The sequence below is a fragment of the Entelurus aequoreus genome, linkage group LG12, assembly GCF_033978785.1.
Source record: "Entelurus aequoreus isolate RoL-2023_Sb linkage group LG12, RoL_Eaeq_v1.1, whole genome shotgun sequence".
Lineage (NCBI taxonomy): Eukaryota > Metazoa > Chordata > Actinopteri > Syngnathiformes > Syngnathidae > Entelurus > Entelurus aequoreus.
In genome coordinates, this window is record NC_084742.1 from 62304764 (window position 1) to 62330174 (window position 25411).

The following is a 25411-nucleotide window of genomic DNA, read 5'->3' on the forward strand; positions in this document are numbered from 1 at the left end:
CTGGGTTTTCAAAACTAAACCATTTTTGGGTTGTTTTTCAATGAGTAATGCATTTTTGGGTAAAAGGCTTTGTTTTATTAAAAAGGTACTTTTTTCTTGATGAGAATTTTTATTAAGGATTAATCTCATTAACATTATTTACAATCACACATTAGACTTAGACTTCCTTTTTATTGTCATGAGTAAAATGTGGACTCTTAGGACTCTTGCACACTAAATAAAATGCTGGGTTATTTTTGATAACCCAATTTATGAGTTGCGAGTGTTGGGTTAAATTTTTGAGTTTTTATTAAGCGCAATCCATTTTTTGGGTTATAATGGTATTATTTTAACTAAATTTCTGGGTTTTCAAAACTATGAACCATTTTTGGGTTGTTTTTCAATGAGTAACGCATTTTTGGGTAAAAAGGCTTTGTTTAATAAAAAGGTACTTTTTTTCTTTGAGAATTTTATTAAGGCTTAATCTCATTAACATTATTTACAATCACACATTAGACTTAGACTTCCTTTTTTTAGTGTCATTCAAATTTGAACTTTACAGTACAGATAAGAACGAAATTTCGTTGCATTATCTCATGGTAGTGCAGGATAAAAAATCAATAAGGTGCAGATATAAATCAATCAATCAATCAATCAATGTTTATTTATATAGCCCTAAATCACAAGTGTCTCAAAGGGCTGTACAAGCCACAACGACATCTACTGTACAGATAAATATATTGCACTTTTGCATATGCATCCACGTTCATGGATGTATGTTATATTGTTTTTATATTCCAGTGAATTAATCCGTTTTTGGGGGGAATCTAGGGGATTATTTTAATGTGTTCAAGAGTCTTACGGCCTGGGGGAAGCAGCTGTTATCTTATGTACATGAAAATATTTTAGCATGCTGTATAGACCGACTATGACCATACAAAAAAATTCACTCATATCTTGCTTTTGAGTATATTTTAATGTAATAAAAATCATTTTGATCAGTAGTTGGGAATGAGTAGGACAAACCAGCAGTAAAATTTATAGTTTTCAACCAACTATTGGGTCAAGGACCGCTAAATTGCGCAACCCAATAGTTGGGTTATGAATCAATCAACATTGAGTTAGCATAACTAAATTTTTGGGTTAAATAATTCAACCCAATAGTTTGGTTGGGAATAACTCAACATTAAGTTATCATAACTCGACTTTTTGGTTAAATAATTTTAACGCAAAAGTTGGGTTGAAAAAATAAACCCAAAATGTTGAGTTAAAATAACTCAAATAAGGGATTTGTCTTTTTCTGAACCAGCAGTTGGGTTAAATTTAATGGAATAAAAATAATTGTGATCAGTAGTTGTGAAGGAGTAGGACAAACCAGCAGTAAAATGTATAATTTTCAACCAACTATTGGGTCAAGAAGCGCTAAATTGCGCAACCCAATAGTTGGGTTTGGAATAACCCAACATTGTAGTGAGCATAACTTAACTTTTTGGTTAAATACTTCAACGCAAAAGTTTGGTTGAAAAAATTATCCCAAAATGTTGAGTTAAAATAACTCAAATAAGGGGTTCATCCTTTTCTGAACCAGCAGTTAGGTTAAAATTGGGTTATTTTTTTAACCCAACATTTTTTAGTGTGTGCCCTTTTTTTTCTTGCGTTTTCATCATGAGATATTATTGTATGTAAAATATGTTGACAGTCACAAGAAAATATGTCATTTTCCACTAAATGTTGATTCAAAATGCCCTTTTTAGGTCAGTGACTCTTATTTTTTCCCATAGCATCCAAGGCTGTTCGTTGCAAGTTTGGAAGAAGACAACATCAAGTTACCAAGAGCAAACACCTCCTGGGTGAGTCTAAAACCGTGCCCTAATAGGCACTAATGCAATAAAAGGCATGCAGTGATAGTTAATCTCCTAAATCACAGGTGTCAAACTCAAGGCCCGGGGGCCAAATCTGGCCCGCCACATTATTTATGTGGCCCGCGAAACCCTGGAAATAATATGCGTTAATAAAATGCTTCATCTTTTCTTTCTAAATATAATTATTTCCCTTTTGACATTAAAAATCATGTACTGCATGCAATTGCATATCTTTAATATTCAATATTATCAAAATCTAAATATTATACTATCTTGTATTGCAAACATATGTATTGTTAAAATAAAGATAAATACTGTATTTAAATATCTGCTTGACTTATGATTTCAAAACAACAATCAAATTGTAGATTGTAAAATTGATAATAGATTTTAAGGCTAAATTCCACCGACTGAGTTTTTTTTACCGTAAAATCAACTTTGGTACTGTTTTTTGCCATATACAGTAAGACACTAAAACATAAAAAAACTAACAAAAAAACAATTGAAACAAGATTTTACGATAAAAAAACAACTGGCAGCTCTGTTGCATGAATTTTACCGCTAAAAACAGTGGTATTGTTTTTCCATTCCATTTATACTATTTTTTTATATGCTCTTACCGTAAAATTCTGGTGACTGAGCTGCCAGTTTTTAAAGTAAAATGTAAAGATTTTTTTTTGCAGCATATGAAAAAAAAAAAATTGTTACTGTGTCTCTATATATATATATATATATATATATATATATATATATATATATATATATATATATATATATTTACAAAATGGTGTTATGAGTTATTGAGCTTTTTAAGGCTACAATTATTATATAATCTGAAATATTCCTCTTAAAAATTTTATTGGGTGAAAATATTGCATATTTTGTGTTTTTTTCCATAAAAAAAACAGGGTTTTCTTTGACAAAAAGAGCATACGACTTAAATCTTTAAAAACGTTATATTGACAGATAGACCTAATGTTGATTTGAGATAATGATACTGAATAATGACACATTTTAAATATTTTTTGGACCAAAACCCTTTGGGTCCCCGGGATCAAGCCTGAATGAAGGCCTTAATGTATATTTTTTATACATATATTGTATTGGTTTGTAAAATAAAACAATATCAAAATGGCCCCCGCTTGCTTAGATTTTTCAGTGTGCGGCCCTCCGTGGAAAAAGTTTGGACACCCCTGGTGTAGTTAGTCCGCCATGATTATCAAGCCAAACGACGCTAGTGCGCATGCGCCTGACTTCCTGTTGCCTAAAATGCATTAATAAATTACGGGTTTTCGGTAATTAAAAAAATAGATTATATTACTAACGGTCGGGAATTTTATCGCAAATTATCATTATACCGTTTATTGTTACATCCCTCGTCCATTAACTAGTAAAAAATCAAGGGCGGTCACGGCATGTTCTTGCCGCCGATGTTGGTCAATTTTTTAGAGTATTACGGCAAATCACAAGGGCGGTCGCAGCTTTTGCCGCAGTTGCCGTGGTTAAATTGGAGTCATGGTATAATGTTTAGTTCTTCAGCTGTTGTCAAATGTCCTCACCCACAGCGCACACACACTCTAAAAGAGTCCATGTGGAGGCAAATATGTCTTCAATTGCACTCTTGCCTAGTTCAGCGCCACTTTATTCCCCATTAACTCAGCAAATATGGAAGATTGTTTGTAGTCCTCTGGGAGAGTATATCAAAAGTGACCTTTACAAGCGTGTGTGGTGTAAATATGTCAGTGCGTATTTGGGGGAAATGAGCAATGCATGCTAGAAATAATTGTCCACTGACACGTTTCCTGTTGTTTTGGTGTTTTTCCTTTGGTGTACAGCACAACTGGCATGAAATATATTTGTAGTACAGCCAATCATAAACCCTGTTTGTGCCTGTCATGACATGGTAGATGTGCATGGGCTGGGGGACTATATAGTGCAGGGGTGTCAAACCTATGGCCCGCGAACAGATTTTATCCGGGCCCGCGTGATGAGTTTGCCAAGTATTAAAATGTGCTGCATTTTTAAAAAATAAATCAATGTTTATTTATATAGCCCTAAATCACGAGTGTCTCAAAGGGCTGCACAAGCCACAACGACATCCTCGGCTCAGATCCCACATCAGGGCAAGAAAAAACTCAACCCAATGGGACAATGCCTTAGAGGGGACCGCAGATGTGGGAAACCCCCCCCCCCCCCCCCACACATCTTTTTTTTGTGCTCTATGCTTTTTAACCTGTAAAGCACTTTGGTCCAATTTAAATTTTTTTGTAAATGTGCTATATAATTAAAAAGTTGCCTTACCCCCCTATATGCATCAAGTGTTCATTCAAGGCTAAGGCAAAATATCCAGATATATATCGTGTATCGTGACATGGCCTAAAAATATTGAGATATTAATAAAAGGCCATATCGCCCAGCCCTAATTTGTCAAAAACGAGAAAACTTAACCCTTTTGAATAGTTTTTACTAGAGATGTAATATCGGAAATTATCGGTATCGTTTTTTTTATTATCGGTATCGGGTTTTTTTTTTTTTTTTTTTTTAAATTAAATCAACATAAAAAACACCAGATACACTTACAATTAGTGCACCAACCCAAAAAACCTCCCTCCCCCATTTACACTCATTCACACAAAAGGGTTGTTTCTTTCTGTTATTAATATTGTGGTTCCTACATTATATGTCAATATATATCAATACAGTCTGCAAGGGATACAGTCCGTAAGCACACATGATTGTGCGTGCTGCTGGTCCACTAATAGTACTAACCTTTAACAGTTAATTTTACTAATTTTCATTAATTACTAGTTTCTATGTAACTGTTTTTATATTGTTGTACTTCCTTTTTTATTCAAGAAAATGTTTTTAATTTATTTCTTATTTTACTAATTTTTTTAAAGAGTACCTTATCTTCACCATACCTGGTTGTCCAAATTAGGCATAATAATGTGTTAATTCCACGACTGCATATATCGGTTGATATCGGTATCGGTTGATATCTGTATCGGTAATTAAAGAGTTGGACAATATCGGATATCGGCAAAAAGCCATTATCGGACATCCCTAGTTTTTACCTCCATTTCTTACGTTTTGTTGACATGGCACTGGATTGATACGTGGACATGACAAAGGAGGTATTTAAAACCTAGAAGAGTTTGCATGTTTTTTGTTCAATTCCAGAAAGACTGTGACTTGGAGTTTAATCCTGCCTGTGTAGATGCACTGAGATGAAGTCTAAACTCATTATGTTTTTGAAGCTGCACCAATTCCCTCAGAATTTTCAACAAACTTTTTAAGTGTTTTGTCCAGAGGATTATTTGTGATTTGTACATTTTCAGAAAAACAAAGAAAACAACCCAGAGTTGTCTTTATTTTGAAGTTATCATGCCGTGATTTTCCCGTTACGGCCCACTTGGGAATAGATTTTCCTCCATGCGGCCCCTGAGCTTAAATGAGTTTGACACCCATGATTTAGTGAGTCACTATTTTTTGTTGTTGTGCGTCCGTTCGAGGCTGGAAGACACGCTGATTGGCCGCGTGGCGGAGGGAGGAGTGTGAACACGGCGTCACGTGAGGCAAATTAGCTCAGCTTGTTGTTTACGCACTGCTCTGACTGACTGCATGAATGCAGGAGATACTGTAGGATGTCGGGGGAGGGACACACACACACTGGGGTGTTTGTTGAGATGAACTGCTCTGAAGTTTCATATAGTTTTAAAAATATAACTCTTGTACTGTTTGTCGAAGATGCCAAACTTGTTTTGGAAGGATAGTAAAAGCCTTCATTTTTGGTGCAGATTCAGATAAGGTGCAGATGCTTGGTTTCAGTGGAGCTGCTACTGACGCTTGCCTCTTTGCCGGCTTTTAAAGACGTCGTCCAGCTCGTGTTGCCATGCTTTTTGTCTGCGGTCCTCCTTTTTTAATGAGTTCAACGCCCTCGCATGATTTAGTGCGGGAGTGTCCAAACTTTCCACCGATGGCCACATAACTGAAAAATGTAAGGACGTGGGGGCCATGGTGATGCTTTTACTTTATTTGGTAAAACAGGCTAAAAAGGTTTTATATACAGTACTCTGCAAAAACTGAAATGTAAGTAAGATTAAATATCTCAAATAAGGGTGATATATTAGCGTCCCTTCACTGGCTCCCTGTGCGTTACAGAATCAATTTTAAACTCCTTTTATTTGTTTTTAAATGTCTAAACAACCTCGCGCCAACATATCTCTCCGACCTCCTTCAGCCTTACTGCCCTACCCGATCCCTACAATCAGCCGATCAGCTGCTACTGACGGTCCCTGACACAAGGCTGAAGCTTAGAGGTGACAGAGCTTTCGCTGCTGCTGCTCCCAAGCTCTGGAACGACCTACCTCTGAGTGTTAGGCAAGCCTCCTCTCTTCCTGTTTTTAAATCTCTCTTAAAAACATACTTTTATTCCATGGCTTTTAACACTGAGTGATACCCATCCTGCAATGGCGCCCCATAATACACCTGCTGTGAACCTGTTTTTATGTTTTTTTATATTTTATTTATTTATTTTTTATCGTGTTCTGTTTGTGTTGTGTTGTTTGCTCGGTTCTCGTATTATTTTTAACCTGCCCATTGTACAGCACTTTGGCTACCCCTGTGGTAAATTTTAAATGTGCTTTATAAATAAAGTTGATTTGATTTGCTTATTTTCTGTCTGATAAGAATTCTTCTCACTAAGCAGATTTTATGTTAGTGTTTTACTTGTTTTAAGGGTTTTGGTCCTAAATGATCTCAGTAAGATATTATAGCTTGTTGTTGAGATTTGATGACCTATATTGAGTAAAACATGCTTGAAACTAGAATATCAACTGTTGCAAAGCTGCGTCATTAACACTCACAAGTATAAAACTACTTTTTTAAAGTCATAACTTCTTACTTCAAGCATGAAAAAAAAAATCATGAGGCCGAGCGCATATCATTATGTCAAGATAATGGCACTAGCATTTACTTCATTTAAGAATATTTTTCAACATATTGAGCAAAAAGGTCTCTTTTTTTCTACCAAGAAAAGTGCACTTATTAGTGAGAATATACTTATTTTAAGGTATTTTTGGGTTCATTGAGGTTAGCTAATTTTACTTGTTTTGGAAAGTCCTGTCAAGCCGAATGTTCTTGTTCTATTGGCAGATAATTTTGCTTAGTTCAAATAAAATACCCCTAATTTTTGTATTTTTTTGTCTTGTTTTTGAACACTGACTTTTTGCAATGTACAGGCCAAAAGTTTGGAAACACCTTTTCATTCAATGTGTTTTCTTCTTTATTTTCATGACTATTTACATTATAGATTGTCACCGAAGGCATCAAAACTATGAAGGAACACATGTGGAGTTATGTACTTAACTGAAAACATGTTTTATATTCTAGTTTCTTCAAAATAGCCACCCTTTGCTCTGATTACTTTTTTGCACACTCTTGGAATTCTCTCGATGAGCTTCAAGAGGTAGTCACCTGAAATGGTTTTCACTTCACAGGTGTGCTTGAAGCTCATCCAGAGAATGCCAAGCGTGTGCAAAGCAGTAAACAGTGAAATGGTTTTCACTTCGCAAAAAAGGCAAGAAGGGCAGACATGGAGAGGGGAGGGAGCGCGACCGCCTTTGCCAAGAGCAAAGAGAGATTTGTGTTTTAATTATGTTAAAATTGTTTAATACGTTAAACTTTAGCCGGACAGACCAAAAGTTTGGACACATCTTATTCAATGAGTTTTCTTTATTCTCATGACTACCGTAATTTCCGGACTATAAGCCGCTACTTTTTCCCCTCGTTCTGGTCCCTGCGGCTTATACAGCGGTGCGGCTTATTTACGGCCTGTTCTTCACCGACAAAGACGATTTCGGTGGTTTTAGTACGCAGGAGGAAGACGATGACACAATGATTAAAGACTGACTTTTCATATACAGATAGGCTGGTTATTTTGATAACGTACATGCGAGCACTTTGTATTACTTTGCACCGTTGTATTATTTGTACTCTGCACGAATGCTGTTCGCCATATCAAAGATGTGAAAGTTTGATTGAATGATTGAAAGATTTATTGTTGATAAATGGGACGCTTTGCGTTCCCAAACAGTCATCTCTGTCCCGACAATCCCCTCCGTGGTAGCAGGAACCCCTATATACTACGGTAATTACACATCAAAACCCTGCGGCTTATAGTCGGGTGCGGCTTATATATGGAGCAATCTCTATTTTCCCCTAAATTTAGCTGGTGCGGCTTATAGTCAGGTGCGGCTTATAGTCCGGAAATTACGGTATTTACATTGTAGATTGTCACATCAAAACTATGCATGAACACATGTGGAGTTGTGTACTTAACCAAAAAGGTGAAATAACTCATAACATGTTTTATATTCGATCCATCCATCCATCTTCTTCCGCTTATCCGAGGTCGGGTCGCAGCAGCCTAAGCAGGGAAGCCCAGACTTTCTTCAAAATAGCCACCCTTTGCTCTGATTACGGCTTTGCGCACACTTGGCATTCTCTGGATGAGCTTCAAGCACACCTGTGAAGAAAAAACCCTACCTCTTGAAGCTCATCAAGAGAATGCCAAGTGTGTGCAAAGCACTAATCCGAGCAAAGGGTGGCTATTTTGAAGAAACTAGAATATAAAACATGTTTTTATAGTTATTTAACCTTTTTTGTTAAGTACATAACTCCACATGTGTTCATTCATAGTTTTGATGCCTTCAGTGACAATCTACAATGTAAATAGTCATGAAAATAAAGAAAACACATACAAACCTTTGGCCTGTACTGTACTTTGTATTAATATTATTGTGCTTTTTTTCCTTCTCATTTTCTTGTTAAAATGGAATACATATTTGTATTTATTTCAGTGTTTTTTTAATTGTTTTTTATTTATTTTTAAATGTTATTTTAAATGTACGGAGCCCCTAAAGGGACATGAGGGAAATATTATTTGTTATAATTTTTTATTTTTTTTTATTTTTTTTAGACATAGTTTCGTGCGCACGAGAAAGTTTCTTGTGCGCACGAGAAACTTTTTATAGTTATATAAAAAAATAAAATAAAAAAAATTATTTATTTATATTTTTAGACCTGTATCTCGTGCGCACAAGAGTTTGTCGTGCGCACGAGATACATGTCTAATAAAATAAATAAATAATTTATATATATATGTATTTTTTTCCAATGACGAGAAAGTTTCTCGTGCGCACGTGATACATGTCTAAAAAAAGAAAAAAATACACAATTTAATTTTTTATTTTTTTTTCTAACTTTATAAAAAGTTTCTCGTGCGCACGAGATACATTTCTAAAAAAATAAATAAAATTATTAAAAACATTTTTTTCCCCCATGTCCCTTTAGGGGCTCCATATAAATGCTTTCAATTCAATGACTTTTTTTTTTACTGTGTTTTTTACGTGCATTACTCTGGAAACAGTTTGGTTGTTAATAGTGATGTATAAATAACATGGATTTTGGATGAAAATGAAGCAGCAGCCACACTTGGGACAACTGTGATTTAGGGGAATAGGCGTCTGAGAAGTGATTTGCGGTTATCGAGTCATTGCCAGCAAAATAGCGAGGTGAGTTTGACTCACCGGCGGCCGTGCTGTCACGCTGGTTCCATTCCAGTTCTGCCGCTTTGCTGAGCTCTGATTCGTTGTCTGATGGCAGCTCTGGTATGCCACTTTAAAAAACAGTAAGATTTTTTTGGTTTGCTTTTAATGACAAACGAATTGCTACCTTTTTGTCTTTGGATCTCGTTAGGTTTTCCCCTTTTTGTTATGTGCTATTTCCTGGTTGTCTGATGGCAGCTCTGGTATGTCACCTCAGGCAGACTCCCATCGCACATCAGAATGATGGCGAGTAGAGATGGGAATCTTTGGGCACCTTACCATTCAGGTGCTACGACTTAATAATATATTATTGATGCGTTTTTAATGTATACTGATGCACTTTTCACTAAATAAGCATTCATCACTTGCAAGTTATAAAAACAGTGCATTGTTTTTTTTAATTACCGCATTTTCCGGACCATCGGGCGCAACGGATTAAAAGGCGCACTGCCGATGAGCGGGTCTAGTCAGGTCTAGTTTCATACAAAAGGCGCATTAAAGGAGTGATATTTGTTTTGTTTTTTTTTCTAAATGGAAAACACTTCCTTGTGGTCTACTACAGTGTTTTTCAACCTTTTTAGGAGCCAAGGCACATTTTTTTCATAAAAAAAATACGGAGGCACACCACCAGCAGAAAAGGTTAAAAAAAATGAAACTCCACCAGGTTGTCGTGCCTTAATTTGAGTTTGTTGTTGTTTCCTGTGTGTAGTGCTTTAGTTCCTGTCTTGCGCTGTTATTTTGCTGACCCTTCCTGTTTTGTTGGTGTTCTCCTGTAGCAGCTTCACACCTGCTTTGTTTTCGCAATCAAGACTTTTTAAGTTGTGTGTACGCTATCCTTCTTTGTGGGGACATTGTTGATTGTCATGTCATGTACGGATGTGCTTTGTGGACACCGTCTCCGCCCCACACGCTGTAAGTTTTTGCTGTCGTCCAGCATTCTGTTTTTGTTGACTCTGTAGCCAGTTCAGTTTTACTTTAGTTTTGCATAGCCATCCCTATGCTTCAGTGCCTTTTCCTAGCGGGACTTGCCTTTTGTTCATTTTTGGTTTAAGCGTTACATACCTTTTTACCTGCATCTGCATATTGGGATCACGACAAACCATCCTCGACGCGTTCCGACTTCTACAAAGCAACGAACTACCTGCTGCCACATACTGATATGGAGTATTACATGGTTACCCTGCCAAGCTTTACACAACACAGGCAGTAGACAACGGCACATTATTTGCAGATTATAACTATTGATTTGCATATACAAAATATTTTTTGGACCAATTAGGTAAAGTTGCATAATTTCCCACAGCACACCAGACAATATCTCACGGCACACTGGTTGAAAAACACTGGTCTACATAACATGTAATGGTGGTTCTTTGGTCAAAATGTTGCATAGATGATGATTTACAGATCATCTTCAAGTCGCTTTCTGACAGTTTCTTCAGGATGCGCCGTTTTGTGGGCGGTCTTATTTACGTGGCTCACCTTCGGCAGCGTCTTCTCCCCGTCATCTTTGTTGTAACGTGCAAGGACGGGAGTGGAGGAAGTGTCAAAAAATGGAGCTAACTGTTTTAATAACATTCAGACTTTACTTCAATCAATAACGGAGCAGCATCTCCTCATCCGTGGCTCACTAGTGCAACAACAACGCTGGAAATGTGTCCCGTGGAAAACCGTCTGACCGGAACACTCTAATAACTAAAGTTAAAGGCCTACTGAAATGAATTTTTTTTATTTAAACGGGAATAGCAGATCTATTCTATGTGTCATACTTGATCATTTCGCGATATTGCCATATTTTTCCTGAAAGGATTTAGTATAGAACAACGACGATAAAGATTGCAACTTTTGGTATCTGATAAAAAAAAGGCTTGCCCCTACCGGAAGTAGCGTGACGTAGTCAGTTGAACATATACGCAAAGTTCCCTATTGTTTACAATGATGGCCGCATGAAGTGAGAGAGATTCGGACCGAGAAAGCGACAATTTCCCCATTAATTTGAGCGAGGATGAAAGATTTGTGGATGAGGAAAGTGCAAGTGAAGGACTAGTGGGGAGTGGAAGCTATTCAGATAGGGAAGATGCTGTGAGAGCCGGGGGTGACCTGATATTCAGCTGGGAATGACTACAACAGTAAATAAACACAAGACATATATATACTCTATTAGCCACAACACAACCAGGCTTATATTTAATATGCCACAAATTAATCCTGCATAAAAACACCTGCGTGTTTGTTACGCTAGCTCCTAGCTCCTCTGCTAGCTCCTAGCTCCATAGAACACGCCAATACAATTCAAACACCTGATCAACACACACAATCACTCAGCCCAAAAGACCGTTCACCTAACCCAAGGTTCATAAAGCTTATATATTTTTAAAAAGTTACGTACGTGACGCGCACATACGGTCAAGCTATCAAATGTTTAGCAGCCAAGGCTGCATACTCACGGTACCTGATATTCAGCTGGGAATGACTACAACAGTAAATAAACACAAGACATATATATACTCTATTAGCCACAACACAACCAGGCTTATATTTAATATGCCACAAATTAATCCTGCATAAAAACACCTGCGTGTTTGTTATGCTAGCTCCTAGCTCCTATGCTAGCTCCTAGCTCCATAGAACACGCCAATACAATTCAAACACCTGATCAACACACACAATCACTCAGCCCAAAAGACCGTTCACCTAACCCAAGGTTCATAAAGCTTATATATTTTAAAAAAGTTACGTACATACGCAAAAAAAAGTTGCGCACATACGGTCAAGCGATCAAATGTTTAGAAGCCAAAGCTGCATACTCACAGTAGCACGTCTGCGTCTTTGTCATCCAAATCAAAGTAATCCTGGTAAGAGTCTGTGTTGTCCCAGTTCTCTACAGGCGTCTGTATCGAAGTCAAAAGTCCTCCTGGTTAGAGTCTCTGTTATCCGAGTTCTTCCATCTTGACTGCATCTTTCGGGAATGTAAACAAAGAAGCGCCGGCTGTGTACTGTTGTTGCTGACTACGTTCGAAAAATACGTCCATTTCGCACCGACAACTTTCTTCTTTGCTTGCTCAGCTTCCTTCTCCATAATGCAATGAACATGATTGCAACAGATTCACGAACACAGATGTCCAGAATACTGTGGAATTATGAAATGAAAACAGAGCTTTTTCGTATTGGCTTCAATGTGGAAGGCATACCCGTGTTCGCCGGTCTACGTCACGCGCATACGTCATCTTCAGAGGCGTTTCGAACCGGAAGTTTAGCGGCAAATTTAAAATGTCACTTTATAAATTAACCCGGCCGTATTGGCATGTGTTATAATGTTAAGATTTCATCATTGATATATAAACTATCAGACTGCGTGGTCGGTAGTAGTGGCTTTCAGTAGGCCTTTAAAGTTAAAGTACCAATGATTGTCACACACACTAAGTGTGGTGAAATGTGTCCTCTGCATTTGACCCATCCCCTGGGAGTTGAGGGGAGCATTGGGCAGCAGCAGTGCCACGCCCGGGAATCATTTTTGGTGATTTAACCCCCAATTCCAACCCTTGATGCTGAGTGCCTAGCAGGGAGGTAATGGGTCCCATTTTTATAGTCTTTGGTATGACTCGGCCGGGGTTTGAACTCGCAACCTACCGATCTCAGGGCGGACACTCTAACCACTAGGCCACTGTGTAGGTTATTCACATAAGTTCTTTATGTGAATAATGTAGAAGAATAAGAAGAAACTTATCGACTACAGTGTTGGTACGGACTACAAAGGCGGAAGCGTGCACATTTTCAGGACTTAGGCAGATCCCAAATACAGATCAGCAGGTACCAGAATGTACGAAAAGTTGCTTTTTGCATAATATTGCGAAACAAAAGGCCAGATATGTCTTACCTTATACGCACACCATAATAATACTCCTATGTTGAAGCACAGTACAATCCATCAAGCGGTGCAGCTTCATAGCTTACCAAAGTCCTACTAAAACATTTGGATAGATTTTTGAGCGCCGTGTGTAATGTTCTATATTTTCAAAGGAACATATATCATTTTGGGGTTTACTTGAGTTATATTGCAATCTACATGTATCTCTTATGTGTGACTGCCAGAGGTGTGGACTCGAGTCACATGACTTGGACTCGAGTCAGACTCGAGTCATGAATTTGATGACTTTAGACTCGACTTGACAAAATGAAAAGAGACTTGCAACTCGACTTAGACTTTAACATCAATGACTTGTGACTTCACTTGGACTTGAGCCTTTTGACTTGACATGACTTGCTACTTTCCCCAAAACCCAAAGCTTAAAAAGTTATTTGGGAGCGCTCCGTCTTTCATTTTGTACGTGTCTGTCTATCAGCGTGTGTGCTGCGTGTCAGCTGGTGTGCTGTCAGTACAACAGCCAATCAAATTAGTTATACGTTGTATTCATCACACAGTATTCATCCAATCAAATTGCAGGACAACCACCGAACAAGAGTTGTCAAACAATGCGGCAGAGAGAAACAATTATGCCAAAGTTGGTTTCGTTCGGGTATAAAAACTACGACTTGGTCAACAAAAAACGAATTGCGTATGCAAATCACGCAGTTCGAATATTACAGACGGAGACGCAACAACTTCCAACTTCGTTCGACATTTGAAGTTGCCCAAAGAAGGGTAAGTTTTGAATGTAAGATAACGTTTATTGGCTAAGTAACATGACTTTTATTTGCTGTGTAGTTAAATCAGTGAGGCTGTAAACTCACTGCTAACGTTATAACCATAGACATGTTTTAAGGGTACGCAGCATCGAGCGCTACTGCCTACTGGCGCAGACGAGACGCGGGGCCGCCATCTTGGAGTGGTGATCTGCTCCACTCAGTGCAATTCATTTGGCAGGAGCAATGAACTGTCAGCGCATTTAATTCATTTTACCTCACTGAATACCACTGATTTTCACGCGGTTTTTTGTCATACGTGTAGCTATGATAACGGACACATGTTTTGGCAAGTTTTATTATTCATAGTTTGCTTAACAGTAATATAATATTCTTATACGCTATAAGTGACCAGACGTCCGAGATCAAAACTGGGAATATAATCCCAGAGAAGGGGGAAAAGACGGTAAACTATTTTTAAATTGAAGAAACAATATGATTAGGTTATATATACATGCGTATATCCTACATAAACAATGTATGAATACATTAGATATCTATATATCTTAGGGACCTATAGACTGTATCTCTGTTGCTGCAGCAGCAGAGAGTTTATTCTGTCTTGACACTTTGTATTGATATTTTGTATTACATTCTTCCCTTAAATGATCATGTTTACACTGATTGTTATGTATGTATTTTTTATGTATGTCGCTTTGGATAAAAGCGTCTGCCAAATACTTAAACATATATAAACACCTGAAAGTCTTTATATCAGCTAAAACCACCAATCTGTTTCACTGGATTCAGAATAAAACCAAATGCTGTCTTACCCAACAATGTTAGTATTTGAATATTGTTACTTGAAGACTTATTCCTGGTTACAATTATACTGTTAAGAAAGTATTGTCTTATATTTTGCCTAAAATGAGAATGCATCATAATCAGTGGCGGCTGGTGAATTTTGTTTTAGGTGGGGCTGAAAGTTTGTAAACCAAACCCCTGTAGGGGGTCATCCTCCCCCAGAAGATTTATTTGTGATTCTCACATACAAATATTGAAGATCTTTGCTCCTTCTCAACTCTGTGGTAATGTTATTTTCATAAAATACAACCAATAGTATGTTAATGTTTGTTTTTGCAAATGTGTTTATTCTGTAAAGGAATGAGTTAAATGTTTAAAATTGTTTAAACTATTAAAATGACTGGTTAATAGTGCTATTATGAATTGCAATGTCAGCACTATTTTTTTTCTTGCAATTTCAAATGCACTTGTTTTAATAAATAAATACAGCGTTTTAAAAGCATACACAATCTGTGTAATTAGTCTGTGGTTAAAAGGACTTGAAAGGACTCGAAACTCAAAATGCAGGACTTGGGACTCGACTTGAGACTTTCTAGTCTTGACTTTGGACTTGACTCGGGACTTGCCTGTCTTGACTCGGGACTTGACTCGAGACTTGAGGGCAAAGACTTGAGACTTACTTGTGACTTGCAAAGCAATGACTTGGTCCCACCTCTGGTGACTGCCATCTACTGGTCACACTTGTCATTTCACCATGTACCAAAAAAAAATCACTTCAAGGTCAGTAAGCACAACCAAAATTATTCGGTAGATTGGGCGCACCGGGGTTGAGAAAATTAAACTATTTTTAAGTGCGCCTTATAGTCCGTAAATTACGGTAATGGAAATGTGAGCAAAAGGAACATAAGTGCCCTAAAATAGAGAAGCTGGTCGGATCTCCCGGTGAGGTCAGCCAAATTTTTGAACTTTTATTTACGATGAATGAATAATCAATTATTGACATTTACTAATCAATTTTACAATTGCCCTTGTCCGAATTGCGATGCATCTAAAGTCGGTTATTTACCGTATTTTTCGGAGTACAAGTCGCTCCGGAGTAGAAGTCGCACCGGCCGAAAATGCGTAATAAAGAAGGAAAAAAACATAAGTCGCACTGGAGTATAAGTCGCATTTTTGGGGAAATTTATTTGATAAAAGCCAACACCAAGAATAGACATTTGAAACCAATTTAAAATAAATAAAGAATAGTGAACAACAGGCTGAATAAGTGTACGTTATATGAGGCATAAATAACCAACTGAGAACGTGCCTGGTATGTTAACGTAACATATTATGGTAAGAGTCATTCAAATAACTATAACATATAGAACATGCTATACGTTTACCAAACAATCTGTCACTCCTAATCGCTAAATCCCATGAAATCTTATACGTCTAGTCTCTTACGTGAATGAGCTAAATAATATTATTTGATATTTTACGCTAATGTGTTAATAATTTCACACAAGTCGCTCCTGAGTATAAGTCGCACCCCCGGCCAAACTATGAAAAAAAACTGATTTATAGTCTAAAAAATACGGTACACTTTTTAATAGTAATAGAATGTGAGTGTTGTCTGTATCTGTGTTGGCCCTGTTATGAGGTGGCGACTTGTCCAGGGTGTACCCCGCCTTCCGCACATGTGCAGTTGAGATACCCCACCACCCCAAAAGGGACAAGCAGTAGGAAATGGATGGATGAATGACAAGATTGGTTTGGTTTGCTTCTAATGACTGAATACTTGTTTACCTTTTGTCTTGGATCTCATTGGGTTTTCCCCTTAATGCGCTACTTCCTGCCTTCTGTTACACTATCAACCCTGGCGGCCATCACTCTGCCTTCCTGTCGCTCATCGTTTTGTAGAAGCGGACGCAATCAGCCTATTGATCGGCTCTTTCTCTCTCCAGGTGTCTCCCAGGAGGCGCAGATGAGGTCAAAGGTTGCCTGGTGATCAGCGAGCAGAGCGCCAGGATGCTGACCAATGGCAAAGAGGAGGAAGTGAACACAGGTGAGCTCGTCAAAGGCGGTCACCTGATGAGTCTTATTTTGATGTTTTTTGTCTCGTCCAATCAGACCCCGAGTCCATGGAGGAGGCGGAGTTTAACTGGCAGGAGTACATGGAGGAGACGGGGGCTACGGCTGCCCCCCACGCCGCCTTCAAACATGTGAGAACTTTTACGTTTGAAGATCGTTGACTGAGACTCAAATGAATATAAGTCATGACATGAGTAGGAACATTGTCTGCATAAAAAATAAATTTGACTGCTATCTCTTGTTACCTACTCCCTGCATTCAATATGATTCGCTTTGTGATGGAAATGCGGCCCTGTTTTTTATGTTAGTGTCTCAGATAAATATTGTGTTTGAAAAACAATAACAAAACATAAAGTTCTTTAAATCCCAAACTTTTCACCAAAAGAAAATCAAAGGACCACTGGGTTTTAGTGTAGGCTGCTTATAAGCGGTTTTTTAGCGCCGCCCTAGTGGCTCCCTGGAGCTTTTTTAAAAATGTATGAAAATGGAAAAAGATGAGGAAGAAAATGTATTTTTTAGAGATGTCCGATAATGGCTTTTTTGCCGATATTCCGATATTGTCCAACTCTTAATTACCGATTCCGATATCAACCGATACGATATATACAGTCGTGGAATTAACACATTATTATGCCTAATTTTGTTGTGATGCCCCGCTGGATGCATTAAACAATGCAACAAGGTTTTCCAAAATAAATCAACTCAAGTTATGGAAAAAAAATGCCAACATGGCACTGCCATATTTATTATTGAAGTCACAAAGTGCATTATTTTTTTTAACATGCCTCAAAACAGCAGCTTGGAATTAAGGACATGCTCTCCCTGAGAGAGCATGAGGAGGTTGAGGTGGGCGGGGTTGGGGGGGGGGGGGGGGTATATTGTAGCGTCCCGGAAGAGTTAATGCTGCAAGGGGTTCTGGGTATTTGTTCTGTTGTTACGGTGCGGATGTTCTCCCGAAATGTGTTTGTCCTTCTTGTTTGGTGTGGGTTCACAGTGTGGCGCACATTTGTAACGGTGTTAAAGTTGTTTATACGGTCACCCTCAGTGGGACCTTTATGGCTGTTGACCAAGTATGCCTTGCATTCACTTGTGTGTGTGAAAAGCCGTAGATATTATGTGACTGGGCCTTTAAGGTTTATTGGTGCTCTGTACTTCTCCCTACGTCCGTGTACAGAGCGGCGTTATAAAAAGTCATACATTTTACTTTTTGAAACCGATACCGATCATTTCCGATATCACATTTTTACACACAACATCACACACAATGAAATGATAACATTTTAAAATAAGGCTGTAAGATAACAAAAGTGGAAAAAGTGAAGCGCTGTGAATACTTTCCGGATGCACTTTATGTACATCCCTAGCCTGAAATAGAATTGTATTTTTTCTATGGAAAAATGTATTCAGTATGATTTCTGAAGCACTAGTAGTGTATACTCCAAAAAAATAAAAAAGTGACTCGGGCCTAGTTGTGGCATTTAAGTGAAGATGGCAGCCTCGTGTGAGAGTGCAGGATCCAGTGGGACAAACTGTGTCGCTTGACAAGTGGAAGCAGACTCGGAATGATGTGATTCACTAAAGTGCAGCACTCATCATTTCTGCTCGCTTGCAAAGAGAAACTGATTTCTCTTGGGCCCTCACACTCGCACGCGCACACACACACACACACAAACACACACACAAACACACACTGTGTTACACAAGCATAGTGATATAGTACATTTGCATTGTTGCAGCAGGAAGTCACATGGGTGCTCGTATTGTGTTGATTTCTAAGATGCTGCCTTTTCCCATTTTTCACTCTTGGTGTGCGAGCGCTAAATGTGAACATCCTGTTGGCCCCGAAGCCTTTTTCAGAAATGTCTAGATACAATGTGCCTCCAGTCTTGTTGGTTTAAAGCGGGGGGTCAGCAACCCGCGGCTCTAGAGCCGCATGTGGCTCTTTAGCTCCAGTCTTGTTGGTTTAAAGCGGGGGGTCAGCAACCCGCGGCTCTAGAGCCGCATGTGGCTCTTTAGCGCCGCTCTAGTGGCTCCCTGGACCTCTTTCAGAGATGTGTGAGAATAGAAATAGATGAAGAAAAAAATGTTTTTTGTTTTATATATTTTCTGTAGGACAAACCTTCCTAATTGTTAGAAATCCCACTGTTTATATCAAACATGCTTTACTGATGAGAGTATTTGGCAAGCGCCGTTTTGTCCTACTAATTTCAATGATCCTTGAACTCACCGTAGTTTGTTTACATGTACAACTTTCTCCGATGCTGCCACAGAAATACGTGTTTTATGCCACTCCTTCTTTGTCTCATTTTGTCCACCAAACGTTTTATACTGTGCGTGAATGCACAAAGGTAAGCTTTTGTTGATTTTATTGATTAGCTGCAGTGCTCATCAGGCATATTTGGTCAATCCATGACTGCAAGCTAACATGCTAACATGCTATTTAGGCTAGCTGTATGTACATATTGCATCATCATGCCTCGGTGTATTTAGTTTATATTTGCATGTATCATTACATGGCTCTGCGATGAGGTGGCGACTTGTCCAGGGTGTACCCCCCCTTCTGCCCGATTGTAGCTGAGATAGGCTCCAGCGACCCCGAAGGGAATAAGCGGTAGAAAATGGATGGATGACACATTATCTGTATTTAATATTGTCTGCATTTGTGATAGTTGTTTGTCTGCCATGCTGTTCCAGACCACAGCAAACGTTACCCAGCTTGCAAAGATTGTAATAAATCCATTAGAAGAAGACGGCCTGCCGTTTCCTTAAATTTGGACTCACACATCTATACCTTTTTGGCCATTCTGAACCACTCATTTCCAGGAGTTATCTCATCCTGTGAGAAGCCTCCAGTTTACTAATGATTTGCAAGGTTGCAAAAATGTGTAGAATAAAAATAAATACAATATTTCTGTCAATGAAGATTTGCGTCAGCCTTTGACAGTAGGCTAATATAGCTAATATAGACACTTCCATCATGTGTTGTCTTCATTATAACACTTATATAAGACTTTTAAAGTCATTTTGATAGTAGGCTAATATAGCTAATATAGACACTTACCTCATGTGTTGTCTTCATTATAACACTTATATAAGACTTTTAAAGTCATTTTGATAGTAGGCTAATATAGACACTTACATCATGTGTTGCCTTCATTATAACACTTAAATAAGACTTTTAAAGTCCTTTTGATAGTAGGCTAATATAGCTAATATAGACACTTACATCATGTGTTGTCTTCATTATAACACTTATATAAGACTTTTTTAAAGTCATTTTGATAGTAGGCTAATATAGCTAATATAGACACTTACTTCATGTGTTGTCTTCATTATAACACTTATATAAGACTTTTAACGTCATTTTGATAGTAGGTTAATATAGCTAATATTAGCTAATATAGACACTTATGTTGTCTTCATTATAACACTTATATAAGGCTTTTAAAGTCATTTTGATAGTAGGCTAATATAGCTAATATAGACACTTACATCATGTGTTGTCTTCATTTTAACACTTACAATAAGGCTTTTAAAGTCATTTTGATAGTAGGCTAATATAGCTAATATAGACACTTACTTCATGTGTTGTCTTCATTATAACACTTATATAAGACTTTTAAAGTCATTTTGATAGTAGGCTAATATAGCTAATATAGACACTTCCATCATGTGTTGTCTTCATTATAACACTTATATAAGACTTTTAAAGTCATTTTGATAGTAGGCTAATATAGCTAATATAGACACTTACATCATGGTGTTGTCTTCATTATAACACTTATATAAGGCTTTTAAAGTCATTTTGATAGTAGGCTAATATAGCTAATATAGACACTTACATCATGGTGTTGTCTTCATTATAACACTTATATAAGGCTTTTAAAGTCATTTTGAGAGTAGGCTAATATAGCTAATATAGACACTTACTTCATGTGTTGTCTTCATTATAACACTTATATAAGACTTTTAAAGTCATTTTGATAGTAGGCTAGTATAGCTAATATAGACACTTACCTCATGTGTTGTCTTCATTATAACACTTATATAAGACTTTTAAAGTCATTTTGATAGTAGGCTAATATAGACACTTACATCATGTGTTGCCTTCATTATGACACTTAAATAAGACTTTTAAAGTCATTTTGATAGTAGGCTAATATAGCTAATATAGACCCTTACCTCATGTGTTGTCTTCATTATAACACTTATATAAGACTTTTTTAAAGTCATTTTGATAGTAGGCTAATATAGCTAATATAGACACTTACATCATGTGTTGTCTTCATTATAACACTTATATAAGACTTTTAACGTAATTTTGATAGTAGGCTAATATAGCTAATATTAGCTAATATAGACACTTATGTTGTCTTCATTATAACACTTATATAAGGCTTTTAAAGTCATTTTGATAGTAGGCTAATATAGTTAATATAGACACTTACATCATGTGTTGTCTTCATTATAACACTTATATAAGACTTAACGTCACTTTGATAGTAGGCTAATATAGCTAATATTAGCTAATATAGACACTTATGTTGTCTTCATTATAACACTTGTATAAGGCTTTTAAAGTCATTTTGATAGTAGGCTAATATAGCTAATATAGACACTTACATCATGTGTTGTCTTCATTTTAACACTTATATAAGGCTTTTAAAATCATTTTGATAGTAGGCTAATATAGCTAATATTAGCTAATATAGACACTTATGTTGTCTTCATTATAACACTTATATAAGACTTTTAAAGTCATTTTGATAGTAGGCTAATATAGCTAATATAGACACTTACATCATGTGTTGTCTTCATTTTAACACTTATATAAGGCTTTTAAAGTCATTTTGATAGTAGGCTAATATAGCTAATATAGACACTTACATCATGTGTTGTCTTCATTATAACACTTATATAAGACTTAACGTCATTTTGATAGTAGGCTAATATAGCTAATATTAGCTAATATAGACACTTATGTTGTCTTCATTATAACACTTATGTAAGGCTTTTAACGTCACTTTGATAGTAGGCTAATATAGCTAATATTAGCTAATATAGACACTTATGTTGTCTTCATTATAACACTTATATAAGACTTTTAAAGTCATTTTGATAGTAGGCTAATATAGCTAATATAGACACTTACATCATGTGTTGTCTTCATTTTAACACTTATATAAGGCTTTTAAAGTCATTTTGATAGTAGGCTAATATAGCTAATATAGACACTTACATCATGGTGTTGTCTTCATTATAACACTTGTATAAAGATTTTGAATTTTTGCACTTCCAGAAAGATTTTTGTTTAGTATTTTTGGTCCAATAGGGCTCTTTCAACATTGTGGGTTGCCGACCCCTGGTGTGTGGAATAAAGGCAGACATAAAGTGAAGATGTGCTGTGTGTGTCCAGGTGGAGGTGAGCCTGCAGAGCAGCTTCCAGGTGGGCATGAAGTTGGAAGTGGCCAACAAGAGCAGCCCAGACACGTACTGGGTGGCCACCATCATCACCACCTGCGGTCAGCTGCTGCTGCTGCGCTTCAGCGGCTACGGCGACGACCGCAAGGCCGACTTCTGGTGCGACGTCATGACGGCCGAGCTGCACCCGGTGGGCTGGTGCGCTCAAAACGACAAAAGCCTCCTGCCGCCTGAAGGTGGGTGACATAGACGCACATGTTCCTTTTAGCTTTACAGTACAGACTTGCTGGTGTCAAAGTGAAGTTTCCCCGAGTGCAACAGCTTCCTATTTTTGTCTCTCTTAGATAAGCTAAGAAAAGGTAAGCTCCTCCCGGTGTCCTCACAAGCTGCATGAGCGTTCCTCCTCCTTCCCATCACAGGAAGTGACCTCACAGCTCTCTTGCTGCTTCTTGCATGAGCGGTGTGGGATAACTGACGTTTGCACATAAACACCGAGGTGTCTTGTGGTGATAAGTTGTGCAAGAGTCTGCGGGCGGCAGATAAAAACGGTCTTGGCGTCGCCAGTAGACTTTTAAAGGGGTGTTTGCTAAATGCTCAAAGTAAAAACATTTTTAGCAAACAAAATAACAATAGCGTATGTTATAGTGGTTTAAGAGAATAGAAAAAAATGCACTGCTTGCAATTATGTGTTTTCTTTAATATTATCTGATCACATAATATATACTACCGTTCAAAAGTTTGGGGTCACATTGAAAAGCACTGTACTTTTCAATGAAGATAACTTTAAACTAGTCTTAACTTTAAAAGAAATACACTCTATACATTGCTAATGTGGTAAATGACTATTCTAGCTGCAAATGTCTGGTTTTTGGTGCAATATCTACATAGGTGTATAGAGGCCCATTTCCAGCAACTATCACTCCAGTGTTCTAATGGTACAATGTGTTTGCTCATTGGCTCAGAAGGCTAATTGATGATTAGAAAACCCTTGTGCAATCATGTTCACACATCTGAAAACAGTTCAGCTCGTTACAGAAGCTACAAAACTGACCTTCCTTTGAGCAGATTGAGTTTCTGGAGCATCACATTTGTGGGGTCAATTAAACGCTCAAAATGGCCAGAAAAAGAGAACTTTCATCTGAAACTCGACAGTCTATTCTTGTTCTTAGAAATGAAGGCTAGTCCACAAAATTGCTTGGGTGACCCCAAACTTTTGAACAGTAGTGTATTCCAAACATTTTTTGTTCTCAAATACTTAAATATCTGCTTGTCACCTTAAACCATGATGCTTTTAAAAAAGGCTTAAAAACCCTTCTTTTTTTTTAAAAAAAGCCTTTTTTTAGATATATGCATACTACTTCCAGCTATTAGGCTGTTCTAGTTTTTATCTTTTTTAATTTTTATTTCCTTTGTATTTATTTTTAAAAAATTTGTTATTTATTATTTTTTTTAATACACTATCACTTTGAGGTTGTTTGCTCAATGTAAAGTGCTTTTTACAAATAAAATCTATAATTATTATTATTATTATAAAGTAAGTACCGTATTTTTCGGAGTATAAGTCGCACCAGCCGAAAATGCATAATAAAGAAGGAAAAAAACATAAGTCGCACTGGAGTATAAGTCGCATTTTTTGGGGAAATGTATTTGATAAAAGCCAACACCAAGAATAGACATTTGAAAGGCAATTTAAAATAAATAAAGAATAGTGAACAACAGGCTGAATAAGTGTACGTTATATGAGGCATAAATAACCAACTGAGAACGTGCCTGGTATGTTAACGTAACATATTATGGTAAGAGTCATTCAAATAACTATAACATATAGGACAGGGGTGTCCAAAGTGCGGCCTGGGGGCCATTTGCGGCCCGCAGCTAATTGTTTACCGGCCCGCCACACATTCTGGAAATACTATTGTAAAAATAAAAAAGAACATTAAAAAAAGTGGAATGAGGTGAAATCTAACGAGAAAAAGTTGCTATGTTGACACAAAAGCTGCCATGCAGGCTGTTTTTCTTCTTTGGTCTTTCTTCATTTTTCTTTTTTTGCCATTGCTCAAAAAAAAAAAATAATGAAAAAAAATCCATGTTATAACGAATTATTTTCAGGGCGCCAATTACTTCAAATATTTCTCTTTAAAAATGTTTTATGTGGTAAATATTGCATATATTGTGTAGTAGCCCATTGATTTTCAACCACTGTGCCGTGAGATATTGTCTGGTGTGCCGTGGGAAATTATGCAACTTCACCTAATTGGTCCAAAAAATATTTTTTGCAAATCAATAATCATAATAATGTGCCGTTGTCTAGTGCCTGTGCTGTGTAGAGCTTGGCAGGGTAATCTTGTAATACTCCATACCAGTAGGTGGCAGCAGGTAGTTCATTGCTTTGTAGAAGTGGGAACGCGTCAAAGATGGTTTTTCGTGATCCCAATACGCAGAGCACAGCAGGAGACAGCGTGCAGGTAAAAAGATATGTAAAGCTTAAACCAAAAATAAGAAAAGGCACTGAAGCATAGGGATGGCTATGTAAAACAAAAGTAAAACTGAACTGGCTACAAAGTCAACAAAAACAGAATGCTGGACGACAGCAAAAACTTACAGCGTGTGGTGCAAAGACGGCGTCCACAAAGCACATCCCGTACATGACATGACAATCAACAATGTCCCCACAAAGAAGGATAGCGTACGCACAACTTAGTCTTGATTGCCAAAACAAAGCAGGTGCGGGCAATAGCACTCAAAGGAAGGCGTGAAGCTGCTACAGGAGAACCAAACAGGAAATGTCACCAAAATAACAGCGCAAGACAGGAAGTAAAGCACTACACACAGGAAACAACAACAAACTCAAAATAAGGCAAGACAACCTGGTGGAGTTTCATTTTTTTAACTTTTTCTGCCAGTGGTGTGCCTCCGTATTTTTTTTATGGAAAAAAATGTGCCTTGGCTCAAAAAAGGTTGAAAAACACTGTAGTAGCCATATAAAAACAAAGTTTTCTTTGACAAAAGCGCATGAAACAAACAAAATAATAGTTCCAGCAT

General features: G+C 37.4%; 1 protein-coding gene across 9 annotated transcripts in view; it reads left to right on the forward strand.

Annotated features, from left to right (window-relative positions):
* sfmbt2 (Scm like with four mbt domains 2) overlaps nucleotides 1–25411 on the forward strand; it is an 82495-nt gene that overhangs the window by 25188 nt on the left and 31896 nt on the right. For 8 of the 9 annotated variants that reach the window (XM_062066384.1, XM_062066380.1, XM_062066381.1 and 5 more), the window contains 5 exons: nucleotides 1761–1829; nucleotides 16822–16922; nucleotides 16988–17079; nucleotides 22365–22605; nucleotides 22714–22728. In XM_062066384.1, coding sequence (XP_061922368.1) covers nucleotides 1761–1829; nucleotides 16822–16922; nucleotides 16988–17079; nucleotides 22365–22605; nucleotides 22714–22728 — 518 coding nt within the window. The remainder of the gene's footprint in view (nucleotides 1–1760; nucleotides 1830–16821; nucleotides 16923–16987; nucleotides 17080–22364; nucleotides 22606–22713; nucleotides 22729–25411) is intronic. The other variant, XM_062066382.1, reaches the window with a different exon arrangement.